This window comes from Ranitomeya imitator, chromosome 2 (assembly GCF_032444005.1).
Source record: "Ranitomeya imitator isolate aRanImi1 chromosome 2, aRanImi1.pri, whole genome shotgun sequence".
Classification (NCBI taxonomy): domain Eukaryota; kingdom Metazoa; phylum Chordata; class Amphibia; order Anura; family Dendrobatidae; genus Ranitomeya; species Ranitomeya imitator.
Genome location: NC_091283.1, coordinates 846,608,825 through 846,625,489, shown reverse-complemented (window position 1 = coordinate 846,625,489; position 16,665 = coordinate 846,608,825). Strand labels below are relative to the sequence as shown.

Below are 16,665 nucleotides of genomic sequence, written 5' to 3'. Positions count from 1 at the left end.
GGAAACTCTTAAAGAAGAAGTTACAGGTCTGTGAGAGCCAGAAATCTTGATTGTTTGTTTCTGACCAAATACTTATTTTCCACCATAATATGCAAATAAAATGATAAAAAACAGACAATGTGATTTTCTGGATTTTTTTTTCTCAGTTTGTCTCCCATAGTTGAGGTCTACCTATGATGTAAATTACAGACGCCTCTCATCTTTTTAAGTGGTGGAACTTGCACTATTGTTGACTGACTAAATACTTTTTTGCCCCACTGTATGCCCCATATAATGCTCAAGACAGTTCATTATGGCCCCATAGATGCTCCATATAACAATGTGCCCCATATAATGCTCCATGCAGTTCATTATGACCCCATAGATGCTCCATATAACAATGTGCTCCATATAATGCTCCATGCAGTTCATTATGGCCCCATAGATGCTCCATATACAAATATGCCCCATATAATGCTCCATACAGTTCATTATGGCCCCATAGATGCTCCATATACAAATGTGCCCCATATAATGCTCCATGCAGTTCATTATGATCCCATAGATGCTCCATATAACAATGTGTCCCATATAATGCTCCATGCAGTTCATTATGGCCCCATAAGTTGCTCTATATAACAATGTGCCACATATAATGCTCCATATAGTTCATTATGACCCCATATATGCTCCATATAACAATGTGCCCCATATAATGCTCCATACAGTTCATTATGGCCCCATAAGTTGCTCTATATAACAATGTGCCACATATAATGCTCCATATAGTTCATTATGGCCCCATAGATGCTCCATATAACAATGTGCCCCATATAATGCTCCATACAGTTCATTATGACCCCATAAGTTGCTCTATATAACAATGTGCCACATATAATGCTCCATACAGTTCATTATGGCCCCATAAGTTGCTCTATATAACAATGTGCCACATATAATGCTCCATATAGTTCATTATGGCCCCATAGATGCTCCATATAACAATGTGCCCCATATAATGCTCCATACAGTTCATTATGGCCCCATAGATGCTCCATATAACATTGTGCCACATGTAATGCTTCTGCTGCTGCAATAAAAAAAAATCACATACTCCCCTCTCGTCGCTGCTCCTCAGCGTCCCGTCTCTCCACACTGACGGTTCAGGCAGAGGGCGGCGTGCACACTAATACGTCATCGTGCCTTCTGACCTGAACAGTCAGTGCAGAGGACGCGGAAGACGGAGCGGCGGTGGAATGGGGAAAGGTGAATATGAAATACTCACCTGCTCCCGGCGCTGTCCCTGGCAGCTTCTCCCGGACAGATTGTCTCCGGCGCTTGCCTCTTCTTCCTCTGTTCAGCCGTCATTGGTACCGCTCATTACAGTAATGAATATGCGGCTGCACCCCTATGGGAATGGAGTCCATATTCATAACTTTAATGAGCAGTACCAGTGACTGCTGAACAGAGGAAGAAGCTGCGGGTGCCGGAGACCATGGGACATGCGGGGACCGCGCCAGGAGCAGGTGAGTATGTGACCGTCGTCGCTCCCCCTCACCCGCCGACCCCCCCACCAACCATGATTTGAGTATAAGCCGAGAGGGGCACTTTCAGCCAATTTTTTTGGGCTGAAAATCTCGGCTTATACTCAAGTATATACGGTAACTATGTATGTACAGTCGATATAACCTGGGCATCTCCTGTACATAATTATATATCTACAGCTGGTATAACCTGAGCATCTCCTGTACATAATTATATATGTACAGCTGGTATAACCTGGGCATCTCCTGTATATAATTATATATGTACAGCTGGTATAACTTGGGCATCTCCTGTATATAATTATATATGTACAGCTGGTATAACCAGGTATCTCCTGTATATAATTATATATGTACAGCTGGTATAATCTGGGCATCGCCTGTATATAATTATATATGTACAGCTGGTATAACCTGGGCATCTCCTGTATATAATTATATACTGTAATTATATATGTACAGCTGGTATAACCTGGGCATCTCCTGTATATAATTATATATTTACAGCTGGTATAATCTGGGCATCTTATGTATATAATTATATATGTACAGCTGGTATAACCTGGGCATCTCCTGTATATAATTATATATGTACAGCTGGTATAACCTGGGCATCTCCTGTATATAATTATATATGTACAGCTGGTATAACCTGGGCATCCCCTGTATATAATTATATATGTACAGCTGGTATAACCTGGGCATCCTCTGTATATAATTATATATGTACAGCTGGTATAACCTGGGCATCTCCTGTATATAATTATATATGTACAGCTGGTATAACCTGGGCATCCCCTGTATATAATTATATATGTACAGCTGGTATAATCTGGGCATCTCCTGTATATAATTATATATGTACAGATGGTATAACCTGGGCATCTTCTGTATATAATTATATATGTACAGCTGGTATAACCCGGGCACCTCCTGTATATAATTATATATGTACAGCCGGTATAACGTGGGCACCTCCTGTATATAATTATATATGTACAGCTGATATAACCTGGGCATCTCCTGTATATAATTATATATGTACAGCCGGTATAACCTGGGCATCTCCTGTATATAATTATATATGTACAGCTGGTATAACCTGGGCATCTCCTGTATATAATTATATATGTACAGCTGGTATAACCTGGGCATCTCCTGTATATAATTATATATGTACAGCTGGTATAACCCGGGCACCTCCTGTATATAATTATATATGTACAGCTGGTATAACCTGGGCATCTCCTGTACAGTTAGGGCCAGAAATATTTGGACAGTGACACAAGTTTTGTTATTTTAGCTGTTTACAAAAACATGTTCAGAAATACAATTATATATATAATATGGGCTGAAAGTGCACACTCCCAGCTGCAATATGATAGTTTCCACATCCAAATCGGAGAAAGGGTTTAGGAATCATAGCTCTGTAATGCATAGCGTCCTCTTTTTCAAGGGACCAAAAGTAATTGGACAATGGACTCTAAGGGCTGCAATTAACTCTGAAGGCGTCTCCCTCGTTAACCTGTAATCAATGAAGTAGTTAAAAGGTCAGGGGTGGATTCCAGGTGTGTGGTTTTGCATTTGGAAGCTGTTGCTGTGAGCAGACAACATGCGGTCAAAGGAACTCTCAATTGAGGTGAAGCAGAACATCCTGAGGCTGAAAAAAAAGAAAAAATCCATCAGAGAGATAGCAGACATGCTTGGAGTAGCAAAATCAACAGTTGGGTACATTCTGAGAAAAAAGGAATTGACTGGTGAGCTTGGGAACTCAAAAAGGCCTGGGCGTCCACGGATGACAACAGTGGTGGATGATCGCCGCATACTTAATTTGGTGAAGAAGAACCCGTTCACAACATCAACTGAAGTCCAGAACACTCTCAGTGAAGTAGGTGTATCTGTCTCTAAGTCAACAGTAAAGAGAAGACTCCATGACCGTAAACACAAAGGGTTCACATCTAGATGCAAACCATTCATCAATACCAAAAACAGACAGAAAAACACCTCAAGAAGCCAGCTCAGTTCTGGAAAAGTATTCTATGGACAGATGAGACAAAGATCAACCTGTACCAGAATGATGGGAAGAAAAAAGGGAACGGCACATGATCCAAGGCACACCACATCCTCTGTAAAACATGGTGGAGGCAACGTGATGGCATGGGCATGCATGGCTTTCAATGGCACTGGGTCACTTGTGTTTATTGATGACATAAGAGCAGACAAGAGTAGCCGGATGAATTCTGAAGTGTACCGGGATATACTTTCAGCCCAGATTCAGCCAAATGCTGCAAAGTTGATTGGACGGCGCTTCATAGTACAGATGGACAATGACCCCAAGCATACAGCCAAAGCTACCCAGGAGTTCATGAGTGCCAAAAAGTGGAACATTCTGCAATGGCCAAGTCAATCTCCAGATCTAAACCCAATTGAGCATGCATTTCACTTGCTCAAATCCAGACTTAAGACGGAAAGACCCACAAACAAGCAAGACCTGAAGGCTGCGGCTGTAAAGGCCTGGCAAAGCATTAAGAAGGAGGAAACCCAGCGTTTGGTGATGTCCATGGGTTCCAGACTTAAGGCAGTGATTGCCTCCAAAGGATTTGCAACAAAATATTGAAAATAAAAATATTTTGTTTGGGTTATGTTTATTTGTCCAATTACTTTTGACCTCCTAAAATGTGGAGTGTTTGTAAAGAAATGTGTACAATTCCTACATTTTCTATCAGATATTTTTGTTCAACCCTTCAAATTAAACGTTACAATCTGCACTTGAATTCTGTTGTAGAGGTTTCATTTCAAATCCAATGTGGTGGCATGCAGAGCCCAACTCGCGAAAATTGTGTCACTGTCCAAATATTTCTGGCCCTAACTGTATATAATTATATATGTACAGCTGGTATAACCTGGGCATCTCCTGTATATAATTATATATGTACAGCTGGTATAACCCGGGCACCTCCTGTATATAATTATATATGTACAGCTGGTATAACCTGGGCATCTCCTGTATATAATTATATATGTACAGATGGTATAACCTGGGTATCTCCTGTATATAATTATATATGTACAGCTGGTATAACCTGGGCATCTCCTGTATATAATTATATATGTACAGATGGTATAACCTGGGTATCTCCTGTATATAATTATATATGTACAGCTGGTATAACCTGGGCATCTCCTGTATATAATTATATATGTACAGCTGGTATAACCTGGGCATCTCCTGTATATAATTATATATGTACAGCTGGTATAACCTGGGCATCCCCTGTATATAATTATATATGTACAGCTGGTATAACCTGGGCATCCCCTGTATATAATTATATATGTACAGCTGGTATAACCTGGGCATCTCCTGTATATAATTATATATGTACAGCTGGTATAACCTGGGCATCCCCTGTATATAATTATATATGTACAGCTGGTATAATCTGGGCATCTCCTGTATATAATTATATATGTACAGATGGTATAACCTGGGCATCTTCTGTATATAATTATATATGTACAGCTGGTATAACCCGGGCACCTCCTGTATATAATTATATATGTACAGCCGGTATAACCTGGGCACCTCCTGTATATAATTATATATGTACAGCTGATATAACCTGGGCATCTCCTGTATATAATTATATATGTACAGCCGGTATAACCTGGGCATCTCCTGTATATAATTATATATGTACAGCTGGTATAACCTGGGTATCTCCTGTATATAATTATATATGTACAGCTGGTATAACCTGGGCATCTCCTGTATATAATTATATATGTACAGCTGGTATAACCCGGGCACCTCCTGTATATAATTATATATGTACAGCTGGTATAACCTGGGCATCTCCTGTATATAATTATATATGTACAGCTGGTATAACCTGGGCATCTCCTGTATATAATTATATATGTACAGCTGGTATAACCTGGGCATCTCCTGTACATAATTATATATGTACAGCTGGTATAACCTGGGTATCTCCTGTATATAATTATATATGTACAGCTGGTATAACCTGGGTATCTCCTGTATATAATTATATATGTACAGCTGGTATAACCCGGGCACCTCCTGTATATAATTATATATGTACAGCTGGTATAACCTGGGCATCTCCTGTATATAATTATATATGTACAGCCGGTATAACCCGGGCACCTCCTGTATATAATTATATATATATACAGATGGTATAACCTGGGTATCTCCTGTATATAATTATATATATACAGCTGGTATAACCCGGGCACCTCCTGTATATAATTATATATGTACAGCTGGTATAACCTGGGCACCTCCTGTGTATAATTATATATGTACAGCCGGTATAACCCGGGCACCTCCTGTATATAATTATATATATATACAGATGGTATAACCTGGGTATCTCCTGTATATAATTATATATATACAGCTGGTATAACCCGGGCACCTCCTGTATATAATTATATATGTACAGCTGGTATAACCTGGGCACCTCCTGTGTATAATTATATATGTACAGCTGGTATAACCTGGGCATCTCCTGTATATAATTATATATATACAGCTGGTATAACCTGGGCATCTCCTGTATATAATTATATATGTACAGCCGGTATAACCCGGGCACCTCCTGTATATAATTATATATATATACAGCTGGTATAACCTGGGTATCTCCTGTATATAATTATATATATACAGCTGGTATAACCCGGGCACCTCCTGTATATAATTATATATGTACAGCTGGTATAACCTGGGCACCTCCTGTGTATAATTATATATGTACAGCTGGTATAACCTGGGCATCTCCTGTATATAATTATATATGTACAGCTGGTATAACCCGGGCACCTCCTGTATATAATTATATATGTACAGCTGGTATAACCTGGGTAATTTTGCTTCCAGTGTTGGTCGTTGCACCTTGATTTTGGTTCCGGTTTCTTCTTAGAAAGTCTTCTCGTTTCTCTAATTTTATCTGGAGGGTTTGGCGGTCACATCTTGTCCTGATCTCATGTTTCCGCACTGAGCGCTGCTCTGGAGGGTTGGCATCCTGCAATGTCTTCTGTTATCCGGTGTTGGTGGCGGTATTGAGCCTCTGTGTGATTGGTCAGTGTGACTTTATGCAGATCTGACATTTACCGCCCATGATGGTCCCGGCGCCATGTTTATGATCCTCCAAACCCCTTCCATGAGATTGTAGTGGTGGAAAGGTCGGGGTTTCCTCCATATTTCTCATTGCTTCCTGTCTGCTCCTTTCAGACCTGGCACAAGGCGTGCTTCCACTGTGAAGTCTGCAAAATGATCCTCACCGTCAACAATTTTGTCAGTTTCCAGAAGAAGCCGTTCTGCCAGGCGTAAGTTTTTTGGGGGACAATTACTTTCACTACTGATGTGCAATCAACCATCTGAACATTGCCCTTAAAGGGAATCTATCACCCCAAAAGTTGCCTATAAGCTGCAGCCACCGGCATCAGGGGCTTATCTATAACATTCTGTAATGTAAGCCCCCGATATATCCTGCAAGGTAAGAAAAACGAGTTATATTATACTCACCCAGGGGCGGTCCGGGTCCAGCGCCTCCCATCTTCATACGATGTCGTCCTCGTCTTTGCTTCTGTCGCGGCTGCTGCGCATGCGCCGGGAAAGGTCAGAGAGGCCAGGCGACTCAGCAGGACAAATCAGTACGCCTGTGCAGGAGCCGCGACGGGAAGCAAAGAAGAGGACTTCATCGTATGAAGATGGGAGGCGCTGGACCCAGACCGCAACGCCCATTGGACCAGGACTGCACCGGGACCGCCCCTGGGTGGGTATAATATAACTCGTTTTTCTTATCTTGCAGGTTACGTCGGGGGCTTACATTACAGAAGGCTGTAGATAAGCCCCTGATGCCGGTGGCTGCAGCTTATAGGCGAATTTTGGGGTGACAGATTCCCTTTAAAATGGTGTTGTCCTACCAATCAGAAGACAGAAGAGGGCGGCATTGGGCTAATTTGGGAACCTGTCACCCCGTTTTTTCAGATTGAGATAAAAATATTGTTAAATAGGGTCTGTGCTGTGCGTTACTATAGTGTATGTAGTGTACCCTGATTCCCCACCTATGCTGCGAAATACATTACCAAAGTCGCCGTTTTCGCCTGTCAATCAGGCTGGTCAGGTCAGGTGGGCGTGGTGACATTGCTGTTTCTTCCTCAGCTTTCCGTTGGTTGCGTAGTGGTGTGCGCATGTCCAAGTGCCGAATCCACTGCGCGCAGGTGAAGAAAAAGCGCGCGATCTGCGCTATTACCCTTGTCATCGGTGGGGGCGGCCATCTTCCTGAGGCCGCGCGTGCGCAGATGGAGTGCTCTGCTGCACGGGGCTTCAGGAAAATGGCCGCGGGATGCCGCGCGTGCGCAGATGGAGATCACGGCGGCCATTTTCCCGAAGCCGAGATGCAAACTCAGGAAGATGGCCTCAGGAAGATGGCCGCCCCCACCGATGACAAGGGTAATAGCGCAGATCGCGCGCTTTTTCTTCACCTGCGCGCAGTGGATTCGGCACTTGGACATGCGCACACCACTACGCCACCAACGGAAAGCTGGGGAAGAAACAGCAATGTCACCATGCCCACCTGACCTGACCAGCCTGATTGACAGGCGAAAACGGCGACTTTGGTAATGTATTTCGCAGCATAGGTGGGAAATCAGGGTACACTACATACACTATTGTAACGCACAGCGCAGGCCCTATTTAACAGTATTTTTATCTCAATCTGAAAAAACGGGGTGACAGGTTCCCTTTAAAGAAGAGAGAAAACTACAGCCACCACTAGGGGGAGCTCCCTGTATACAGAGATACATGATAAGATCCTGTCTGTAGTCACCACTAGGGGGAGCTCCCTGTATACAGAGATACATGATAAGATCCTGTCTGCAGCCACCACTAGGGGGAGCTCTCTGTATACAGAGATACATGATAAGATCCTGTCTGTAGTCACCACTAGGGGGAGCTCCCTGTATACAGAGATACATGAAAAGATTCTGTCTGCAGCCACCACTAGGGGGAGCTCCCTGTATACAGAGATACATGATAAGATCCTGTCTGCAGCCACCACTAGGGGGAGCTCCCTGTATATAGAGATACATGATAAGATCCTGTCTGCAGCCACCACTAGGGGGAGCTCCCTGTATACAGAGATACATGATAAGATCCTGTCTGCAGCCACCACTAGGGGGAGCTCCCTGTATATAGAGATACATGATAAGATCCTGTCTGCAGCCACCACTAGGGGAGCTCTCCGTATACAGAGATACATGATAAGATCCTGTCTGCAGCCACCACTAGGGGGAGCTCCCTGTATACAGAGATACATGATAAGATCCTGTCTGCAGCCACCACTAGGGGGAGCTCCCTGTATACAGAGATACATGATAAGATCCTGTCTGCAGCCACCACTAGGGGGAGCTCCCTGTATACAGAGATACATGATAAGATCCTGTCTGCAGTCACCACTAGGGGGAGCTCCCTGTATACAGAGATACATGATAAGATCCTGTCTGCAGTCACCACTAGGGGGAGCTCCCTGTATACAGAGATACATGATAAGATCCTATCTGCAGCCACCACTAGGGGGAGCTCCCTGTATACAGAGATACATGATAAGATCCTGTCTGCAGTCACCACTAGGGGGAGCTCCCTGTATACAGAGATACATGATAAGATCCTGTCTGCAGCCACCACTAGGGGGAGCTCCCTGTGTACAGAGATACATGATAAGATCCTGTCTGCAGTCACCACTAGGGGGGGCTCCCTGTATACAGAGATACATGATAAGATCCTGTCTGCAGCCACCACTAGGGGGAGCTCCCTATATACAGAGATACATGATAAGATCCTGTCTGCAGTCACCACTAGGGGGAGCTCCCTGTATACAGAGATACATGATAAGATCCTATCTGCAGCCACCACTAGGGGGAGCTCCCTGTATACAGAGATACATGATAAGATCCTGTCTGCAGTCACCACTAGGGGGAGCTCCCTGTATACAGAGATACATGATAAGATCCTGTCTGCAGCCACCACTAGGGGGAGCTCCCTGTGTACAGAGATACATGATAAGATCCTGTCTGCAGTCACCACTAGGGGGGGCTCCCTGTATACAGAGATACATGATAAGATCCTGTCTGCAGCCACCACTAGGGGGAGCTCCCTGTATACAGAGATACATGATAAGATCCTGTCTGCAGCCACCACTAGGGGGAGCTCCCTGTATACAGAGATACATGATAAGATCCTGTCTGCAGTCACCACTAGAGGGAGCTCCCTGTATACAGAGATACATGATAAGATCCTGTCTGCAGCCACCACTAGGGGGAGCTCCCTGTATACAGAGATACATGAAAAGATTCTGTCTGCAGCCACCACTAGGAGAAGCTCCCTGTATACAGAGATACGTGATAAGATCCTGTCTGCAGCCACCACTAGGGGGAGCTCCCTGTATACAGAGATACATGATAAGCTCCTGTCTGCAGTCACCACTAGGGGGAGCTCCCTGTATACAGAGATACATGATAAGATCCTGTCTGCAGCCACCACTAGGGGGAGCTCCCTGTATACAGAGATACATGATAAGATCCTGTCTGTAGCCACCACTAGGGGGAGCTCCCTGTATACAGAGATACATGATAAGATCCTGTCTGCAGCCACCACTAGGGGGAGCTCCCTGTATACAGAGATACATGATAAGATCCTGTCTGTAGTCACCACTAGGGGGAGCTCCCTGTATACAGAGATACATGATAAGATCCTGTCTGCAGTCACCACTAGGGGGAGCTCCCCGTATACAGAGATACATGATAATATCCTGTCTGCAGCCACCACTAGGGGGAGCTCCCTGTATACGGAGATACATGATAAGGTTTTATTAGTAGAGTTTAGGACCGTGTCGAGTAGGGTCACCATGACATGGTGGGTCGGCTTTTATTTATTGTTATTTATTTACCGCAGTGCATTTGTTTATTGTGTCTTGTGTTTCGCTCCTTCATGTTTGTTGTTTTGTATCTGTTTCCTTTCCAGGCATAATCCGAAGATTAACACCTTCACCAGTGTGTACGAGACCCCTGTGAATATCCATGTAAAGAGACAGTCGGAGGCGTTCAGCGAGGTGAGTGTTGCGGTTACACCGCCGCTCTTGGGACCAGAGGATGAGGCCGAGTCCTGGATTTGCGTCGATACTTTACGCCTTTCACACATTCCCGCCGAGTCTTCTGACCCTGGTGTTTGCCGTGACAGCTGCGTGTAAGTCAGACATAATAATAAAACGCGGGGCTCTGTTTCTCTCTCCGGTTTGGGTCGTGTTCCGGAATGTTCCGTGGTATTCCGTTCTATTTTGGAGATCTGTTATTTACGGGTCCTGTATATGTAAAGTGGTTTCCTTCCTCGCTCTTTGCGGCTGTCGCTGTCAATCATCATCTACCCCGGCGAGTTATCGTGTCTGGTGCCAGGATCTCTGTAGTAGGTGGAGGCCCCCATGTGTAAGACGGGGGCTTCACCGGGACAGTCCGCAGGCTAAAGAGGTCACATGACACAGTCAAAAATCGCCCAAATGTCGCAAAGTGAGATTTATAGATAATTTCATGCAGTTTTTGATGTGTTGAGTTTTGCATCACTAGGAAGATTTACTGATCAGGACTCAGGAAAGCTGGGTGATGTCGGCTGTCATCCAACTTTTCCAGGAACAGTCAAAGCCAAGACAGTGATACATTTTGTATCTTCGCGTGCAGCATCACTGTCTTGTCACTCAGTATCCCCCTGATTACTAATGGCTGCCTGAGTAGCTTGATTTGCCATTCCGGAACAATGGAAAGGAAAGTGATCACAAAAGCAACTTTTGAATAGACTTTGTATTTTGATGCTTCACCAATTTCCAGACCTCTGCTTGCTGTCAGTACATGGGAACCTTCATTCTTTGGAGGTCATATCCTAATGTATGTCAGACATTTATGGTTTGTTGCAATGTATCAGTGAAGGTAAGAGTCATTAGTCTGTGTAATTGTTTATCTCGGGTAGTTGTCTCATACATTGTAACAAACCCTCAGCTGTGTCAGCAGGATTAGTGCAGGATGGGTTTTTAGATGAAGGGTTTATACACATGCTATAATCAAGGTGCGTATTTTGCAGAAAGCTTCACAAAAACTGGCTGTGAAAATTGAGGGACAAATCATGATTTGACCGCACCTTAAGTCATGATTCAGACGTCTGAGATGGACTTACAAGATTTATCCATCGATCATTTTGTTAGATAGAAGATGAAGCCGTTATAGTCCATGGAGATGTTCATTTGTTGGTGTTTTACTGGCATCATGGATGAAAATTACTCATGGAAGTCTATGGGTGCAGGAAAATCACTGAAATCACAGGGAGCAGCGTAATCAGTAATCGATTTATTCATTAATTCATAAGTGGAAATCAGTGATCAAACTGATGATAAAGACTAATACTGACCACACACTGATGATACTGACCAGACACTGACCAATGAGATGAGGGAGGAGATGTAGGGGGCCACACTGTGGAGAGGATGGGTAGGATGGTAGACAGAGATGAGGAGGAGATGTAGGGCGGTGCAGCACTGTGGAGAGGATGGGTAGGATGGTAGACAGAGATGAGGAGGAGATGTAGAGCGGTGCAGCACTGTGGAGAGGATGGGTAGGTGGTAGACAGAGATGAGGAGGAGATGTAGGGTGGTGCAGCACTGTGGAGAGGACGGGTAGGTGGTAGACAGATGAGGAGATGTAGGGCGGTGCAGCACTGTGGAGAGGATGGGTAGGGTGGTAGACAGAGATGAGGAGGAGATGTAGGGCGGTGCAGCACTGTGGAGAGGATGGGTAGGTGGTAGACAGAGATGAGATGTAGGGCGGTGCAGCATTGTGGAGAGGATGGGTAGGGTGGTAGACAGAGATGAGGAGGAGATGTAGGGCGGTGCAGCACTGTGGAGAGGATGGGTAGGGTGGTAGACAGAGATGAGGAGGAGATGTAGGGTGGTGCAGCACTGTGGAGAGGATGGGTAGGGGATAGACAGAGATGAGGAGGAAATGTAGGGCAGTTCAGCACGGTGGAGAGGACAGGTAGGGTGGTAGACAGATGAGATGTAGGGTGGTGCAGCACTGTGGAGAGGATGGGTAGGTGGTAGACAGATGAGGAGGAGATGTAGGGCGGTGGAGCACTGTGGAGAGGACTGGTAGGGTGGTAGACAGAGATGAGGAGGAGAAGTAGGGCGGTGCAGCACTGTGGAGAGGATGGGTAGGTGGTAGACAGAGATGAGATGTAGGGTGGTGCAGCCCTGTGGAGAGGATGGGTAGGGTGGTAGACAGAGATAAGAAGGAGATGTAGGGCGGTGCAGCACTGTGGAGAGGACGGGTAGGGTGGTAGACAGAGATGAGGAGATTTAGGGCGGCGCAGCACTGTGGAGAGGATGGGTAGGGTGGTAGACATTGATGAGGAGGAGGTGTAGAGCGGTGCAGAACTGTGGAGAGCTTTGTGGGTGAGAGGGATAAGTTTATATTGTATTCTGTAGTGAATGGGTAACCAGTGTAATGACTGGCACAGGGTGGAGGCATCGGTGATGCGGCTGGACAGAAATACGACCCTGGCTGCCACATTCAGGATGGATTGGACAGGGAGACCGATCACTAGAGAGTTGCAGTAGTCCGGATGAGAATGAATAAGAGCTACATTCAGAGTTTCAACATTTCCAAAGATAAGAAAATTCAAATTTTGGAGATGGTTTTTAAGATGCAGATGACACAAGTGAATAGTGATTAGAGATAGGGAATAAAAGAAAGTTCTGTGTCACATATGACCCCAAGACAGCGAGCATCGTGCTTGAGAGTTATGGTTTGAAGCCGCCAATGTTTATCAATGACACCAGCAGCTCATGTGTCCCCCCAATGCCAGCAGCTTATATTCTCCCGCAACACCAGCAGCTCATGTGCCCCCTCCATCAGCAGCTCATGTATCATATATCCCCGACACCAGCAGCTCATGTGCCACCAGACACTAGAGTCCCCACATAAGGACACGGTCCCCACCATGTTTCACTGGAGGCTCTGTGCAGTTTTCTTTGTCCTCCTCCTCCTCCAGCACATTGTAGTCAGCTTTTTTGTACCTGGGCTTTAGGAACAGTTCCTCTGTGGACGCCCTCCCATGCCGCTGTTCCTCTGCAATGTGTCGCCCTGTTTGGCTTTCTACTTCTTGCAGGGAGCTTACATGTGGAATTTCTTCACTTCTCATCAGGAGATGCTTCAGTTTAGGTGGTGACTTCCGTGGTCACTGGACGTCTCTGTGAGATGCTGCAGCTCCATCTTTATTACATTTCTGTATCACTTTTGCTCCAGTATCTGACTGATAAGTAAAAATTCGCTGATCTTCTTGTAGCCATAACCTTTCTCAGGTCGTATGACATTTCTCTTCCATGTGGTGCCATTGCTGACAGCATGAAATGGCATCACCCTGTGATAGTCGCCTGTGCGTTGAACATCTGTGTTATAGAGAATTAGACTGACCTGGGGCAATTCTTCTTAATTAAAATTTTGTTGTCTGAACTTTAGTTTTGCTCTGAAGAGTGTACTCATATTTGCAACATTGTCTTGAACAAAATTGTTAAGAAAATGATTTTTTGGGTGCAAAATAGCAAATCTTGTTTGAAATCAATGGCGCCACAATTGTGGATTATTTTTCAGTATGGTGTCCGACAGAAAATGTTAATTCTGAAAGGAAACTAAAGGTTTTCTGACAAATCTGTGGGGTGAACTCATTTATGCTGAGCACTGTATATACACTGCTCAAAAAGTAAAGGGAACACTTAAACAACAGAATATAACTCCAAGTAAATCAAACTTCTGTGAAATCACACTGTCCACTTAGGAAGCAACACTGATTGACAATCAATTTCACATGCTGTTGTGCAAATGGAATAGACAACAGATGGAAATTATTGGCAATTATCAAGACCCCCTCAATAAAGGAGTGGTTCTGCAGGTGGGGACCACAGACCACATCTCGGTACCAATGCTTTCTGGCTGATGTTTTGGTCACCTTTGAATGTTGGTTGTGTTTTCACACTCATGATAGCATGAGACGGACTCTACAACCCACACAAGTGGCTCAAGTAGTGCAGCTCATCCAGGATGGCACATCAATGCAAGCTGTGGCAAGAAGGTTTGCTGTGTCTGTCAACATAGTGTCCAGAGGCTGGAGGCGCTACCAGGAGACAGGCCAGTACACCAGTAGATGTGGAGGGGCCATAGGAGGGCAACAACCCAGCAGTAGGACCGCTACCTCAGCCTTTGTGCAAGGAGGAGCATTGCCAGAGCCCTGCAAAATGACCTCCAGCAGGCCACAAATGTGCATGTGTCTGCACAAACGGTTAGAAACCGACTTCATGAGGATGGCCTGAGTGCCCGACGTCCACAGATGGGGGTTGTGATCACAGCCCAACACTGTGCAGGATGCTTGGCATTTGCCACAAAACACCAAGATTGGCAAATTCGCCACTGGCGCCCTGTGCTCTTCACAGATGAAAGCAGGTTCACACTGAGCACATGTGACAGACGTGACAGAGTCTGGAAACGCCGTGGAGAGCGATCTGCTGCCTGCAACATCCTCAAGCATGACCGGTTTGGCAGTGGGTCAGTAATGCTGTGGGGTGGCATTGGGCCGCACAGCCCTTCATGTGCTCGCCAGAGGTAGCCTGACTGCCATTAGGTACCGAGATGAGATCCTCAGACCCCTTGTGAGACCATATGCTGGGGCGGTGGCCCTTGGTTCCTCCTAATGCAGGACAATGCCAGACCTCATGTGGATGGAGTGTGTCAGCAGTTCCTGCAAGATGAAGGCATTGAAGCTATGGTCTGGCCGCCCGTTCCCCAGACCTGAATCCGATTGAGCACATCTGGGACATCATGTCTCGCTCCATCCACCAACATCACGTTGCACCACAGACTGTCCAGGAGTTGGCTAATGCTTTAGTCCAGGTCTGGGAGGAGATCCCTCAGGAGACCATCTGCTGCCTCATCAGGAGCATGCCCAGGTGTTGTAGGGAGATCATACACGCACGTGGAGGCCACGCACACTACTGAGCATCATTTCCTTGTCTTGAGGCATTTCCACTGAAGTTGGATCAGCCTGTAACTTCATTTTCGACTTTGATTTTGAGCATCATTCCAACTCCAGACCTCCGTGGGATATTAGTTGTGATTTACGTTGATCATTTTTATTATTGTTCTCAACATATTCCACTATGTAATGAATAAAGATTTACAACTGGAATATTTCATTCACTGATATCTAGTATGTGGGATTTTAGTGCCCCCTTTATTTTTTTTGAGCAGTGTAGATAGTTGTGTATGTGACATACTATGACGTCTTATTCACACATTGAGGTTTTTCAGCTTTCTTTGTTTTCTCTCCTTTGTGGCCAGATCGTCCTGTGAAGTTTCAGCCTCGGTACAAACACTTTCTCTTATTATTATTATTATAAACTTTGAGAAGAGGAATGAAGGTCATTTGTTTGTTTATTAAACGTTATTTTATTCTGAATACTTTGTGGCCAGGACTTGCTGCAGGAGAGACAATCAGGGGAACTTCTGGGGTCACATATCAGACAGTCGGACATCTTGGGGCAGATGGGATTTTTTGAGTTGATCAATTGCCATCAGCTTTTCTAGCGCTAATCCCTTCAGCTCCTTGTGTGAGGTTTGTGCGCACAGAGGCTTTTTTTTGCCAAGTTCTTGGGGCAAATACTGAGCAAAACCTCCAAGTTTTTTGAGGAAGATTTGGAGAGTTTGTTCAGTTTCTGCTCCAAAACCTCCTAAAAATGATCTCAGCGGCAAATAACTTTGGGGAGTTTTTGGAAAAGTTTTTTTTGCCGCCAGTACCTGATTTGGAGCTTTTTCTTTCAGTCGCTGCTTCCTAGAAGTGACCGGCTCTTTCTGTTTGTTTTCCATCCTGGAATTTTGTAAAACCAGAAACAGAAAGAAACGCACAAAAGACTTTTTCTGATATGAACGAGAAAGTGGTTTTACACTAGAACTGATTTCAGGTGTTTCTGGAGGCAGACGGCTCCACAAGGCTCCTCCGGCACCGCATGTGTCCGTGGGTCCG

At 44.9% G+C, this 16,665-nt stretch overlaps 1 protein-coding gene across 1 annotated transcript in view; it reads left to right on the top strand.

Moving 5' to 3' along the window:
- The window catches only part of NRAP (nebulin related anchoring protein), a 141,859-nt gene that overhangs the window by 16,746 nt on the left and 108,448 nt on the right, over positions 1–16,665 (top strand). Inside the window, exons 2-3 of the mRNA XM_069754339.1 lie at positions 6,787–6,881; positions 10,579–10,666. Of these exons, the coding sequence (XP_069610440.1) occupies positions 6,787–6,881; positions 10,579–10,666 (183 nt within the window). The remainder of the gene's footprint in view (positions 1–6,786; positions 6,882–10,578; positions 10,667–16,665) is intronic.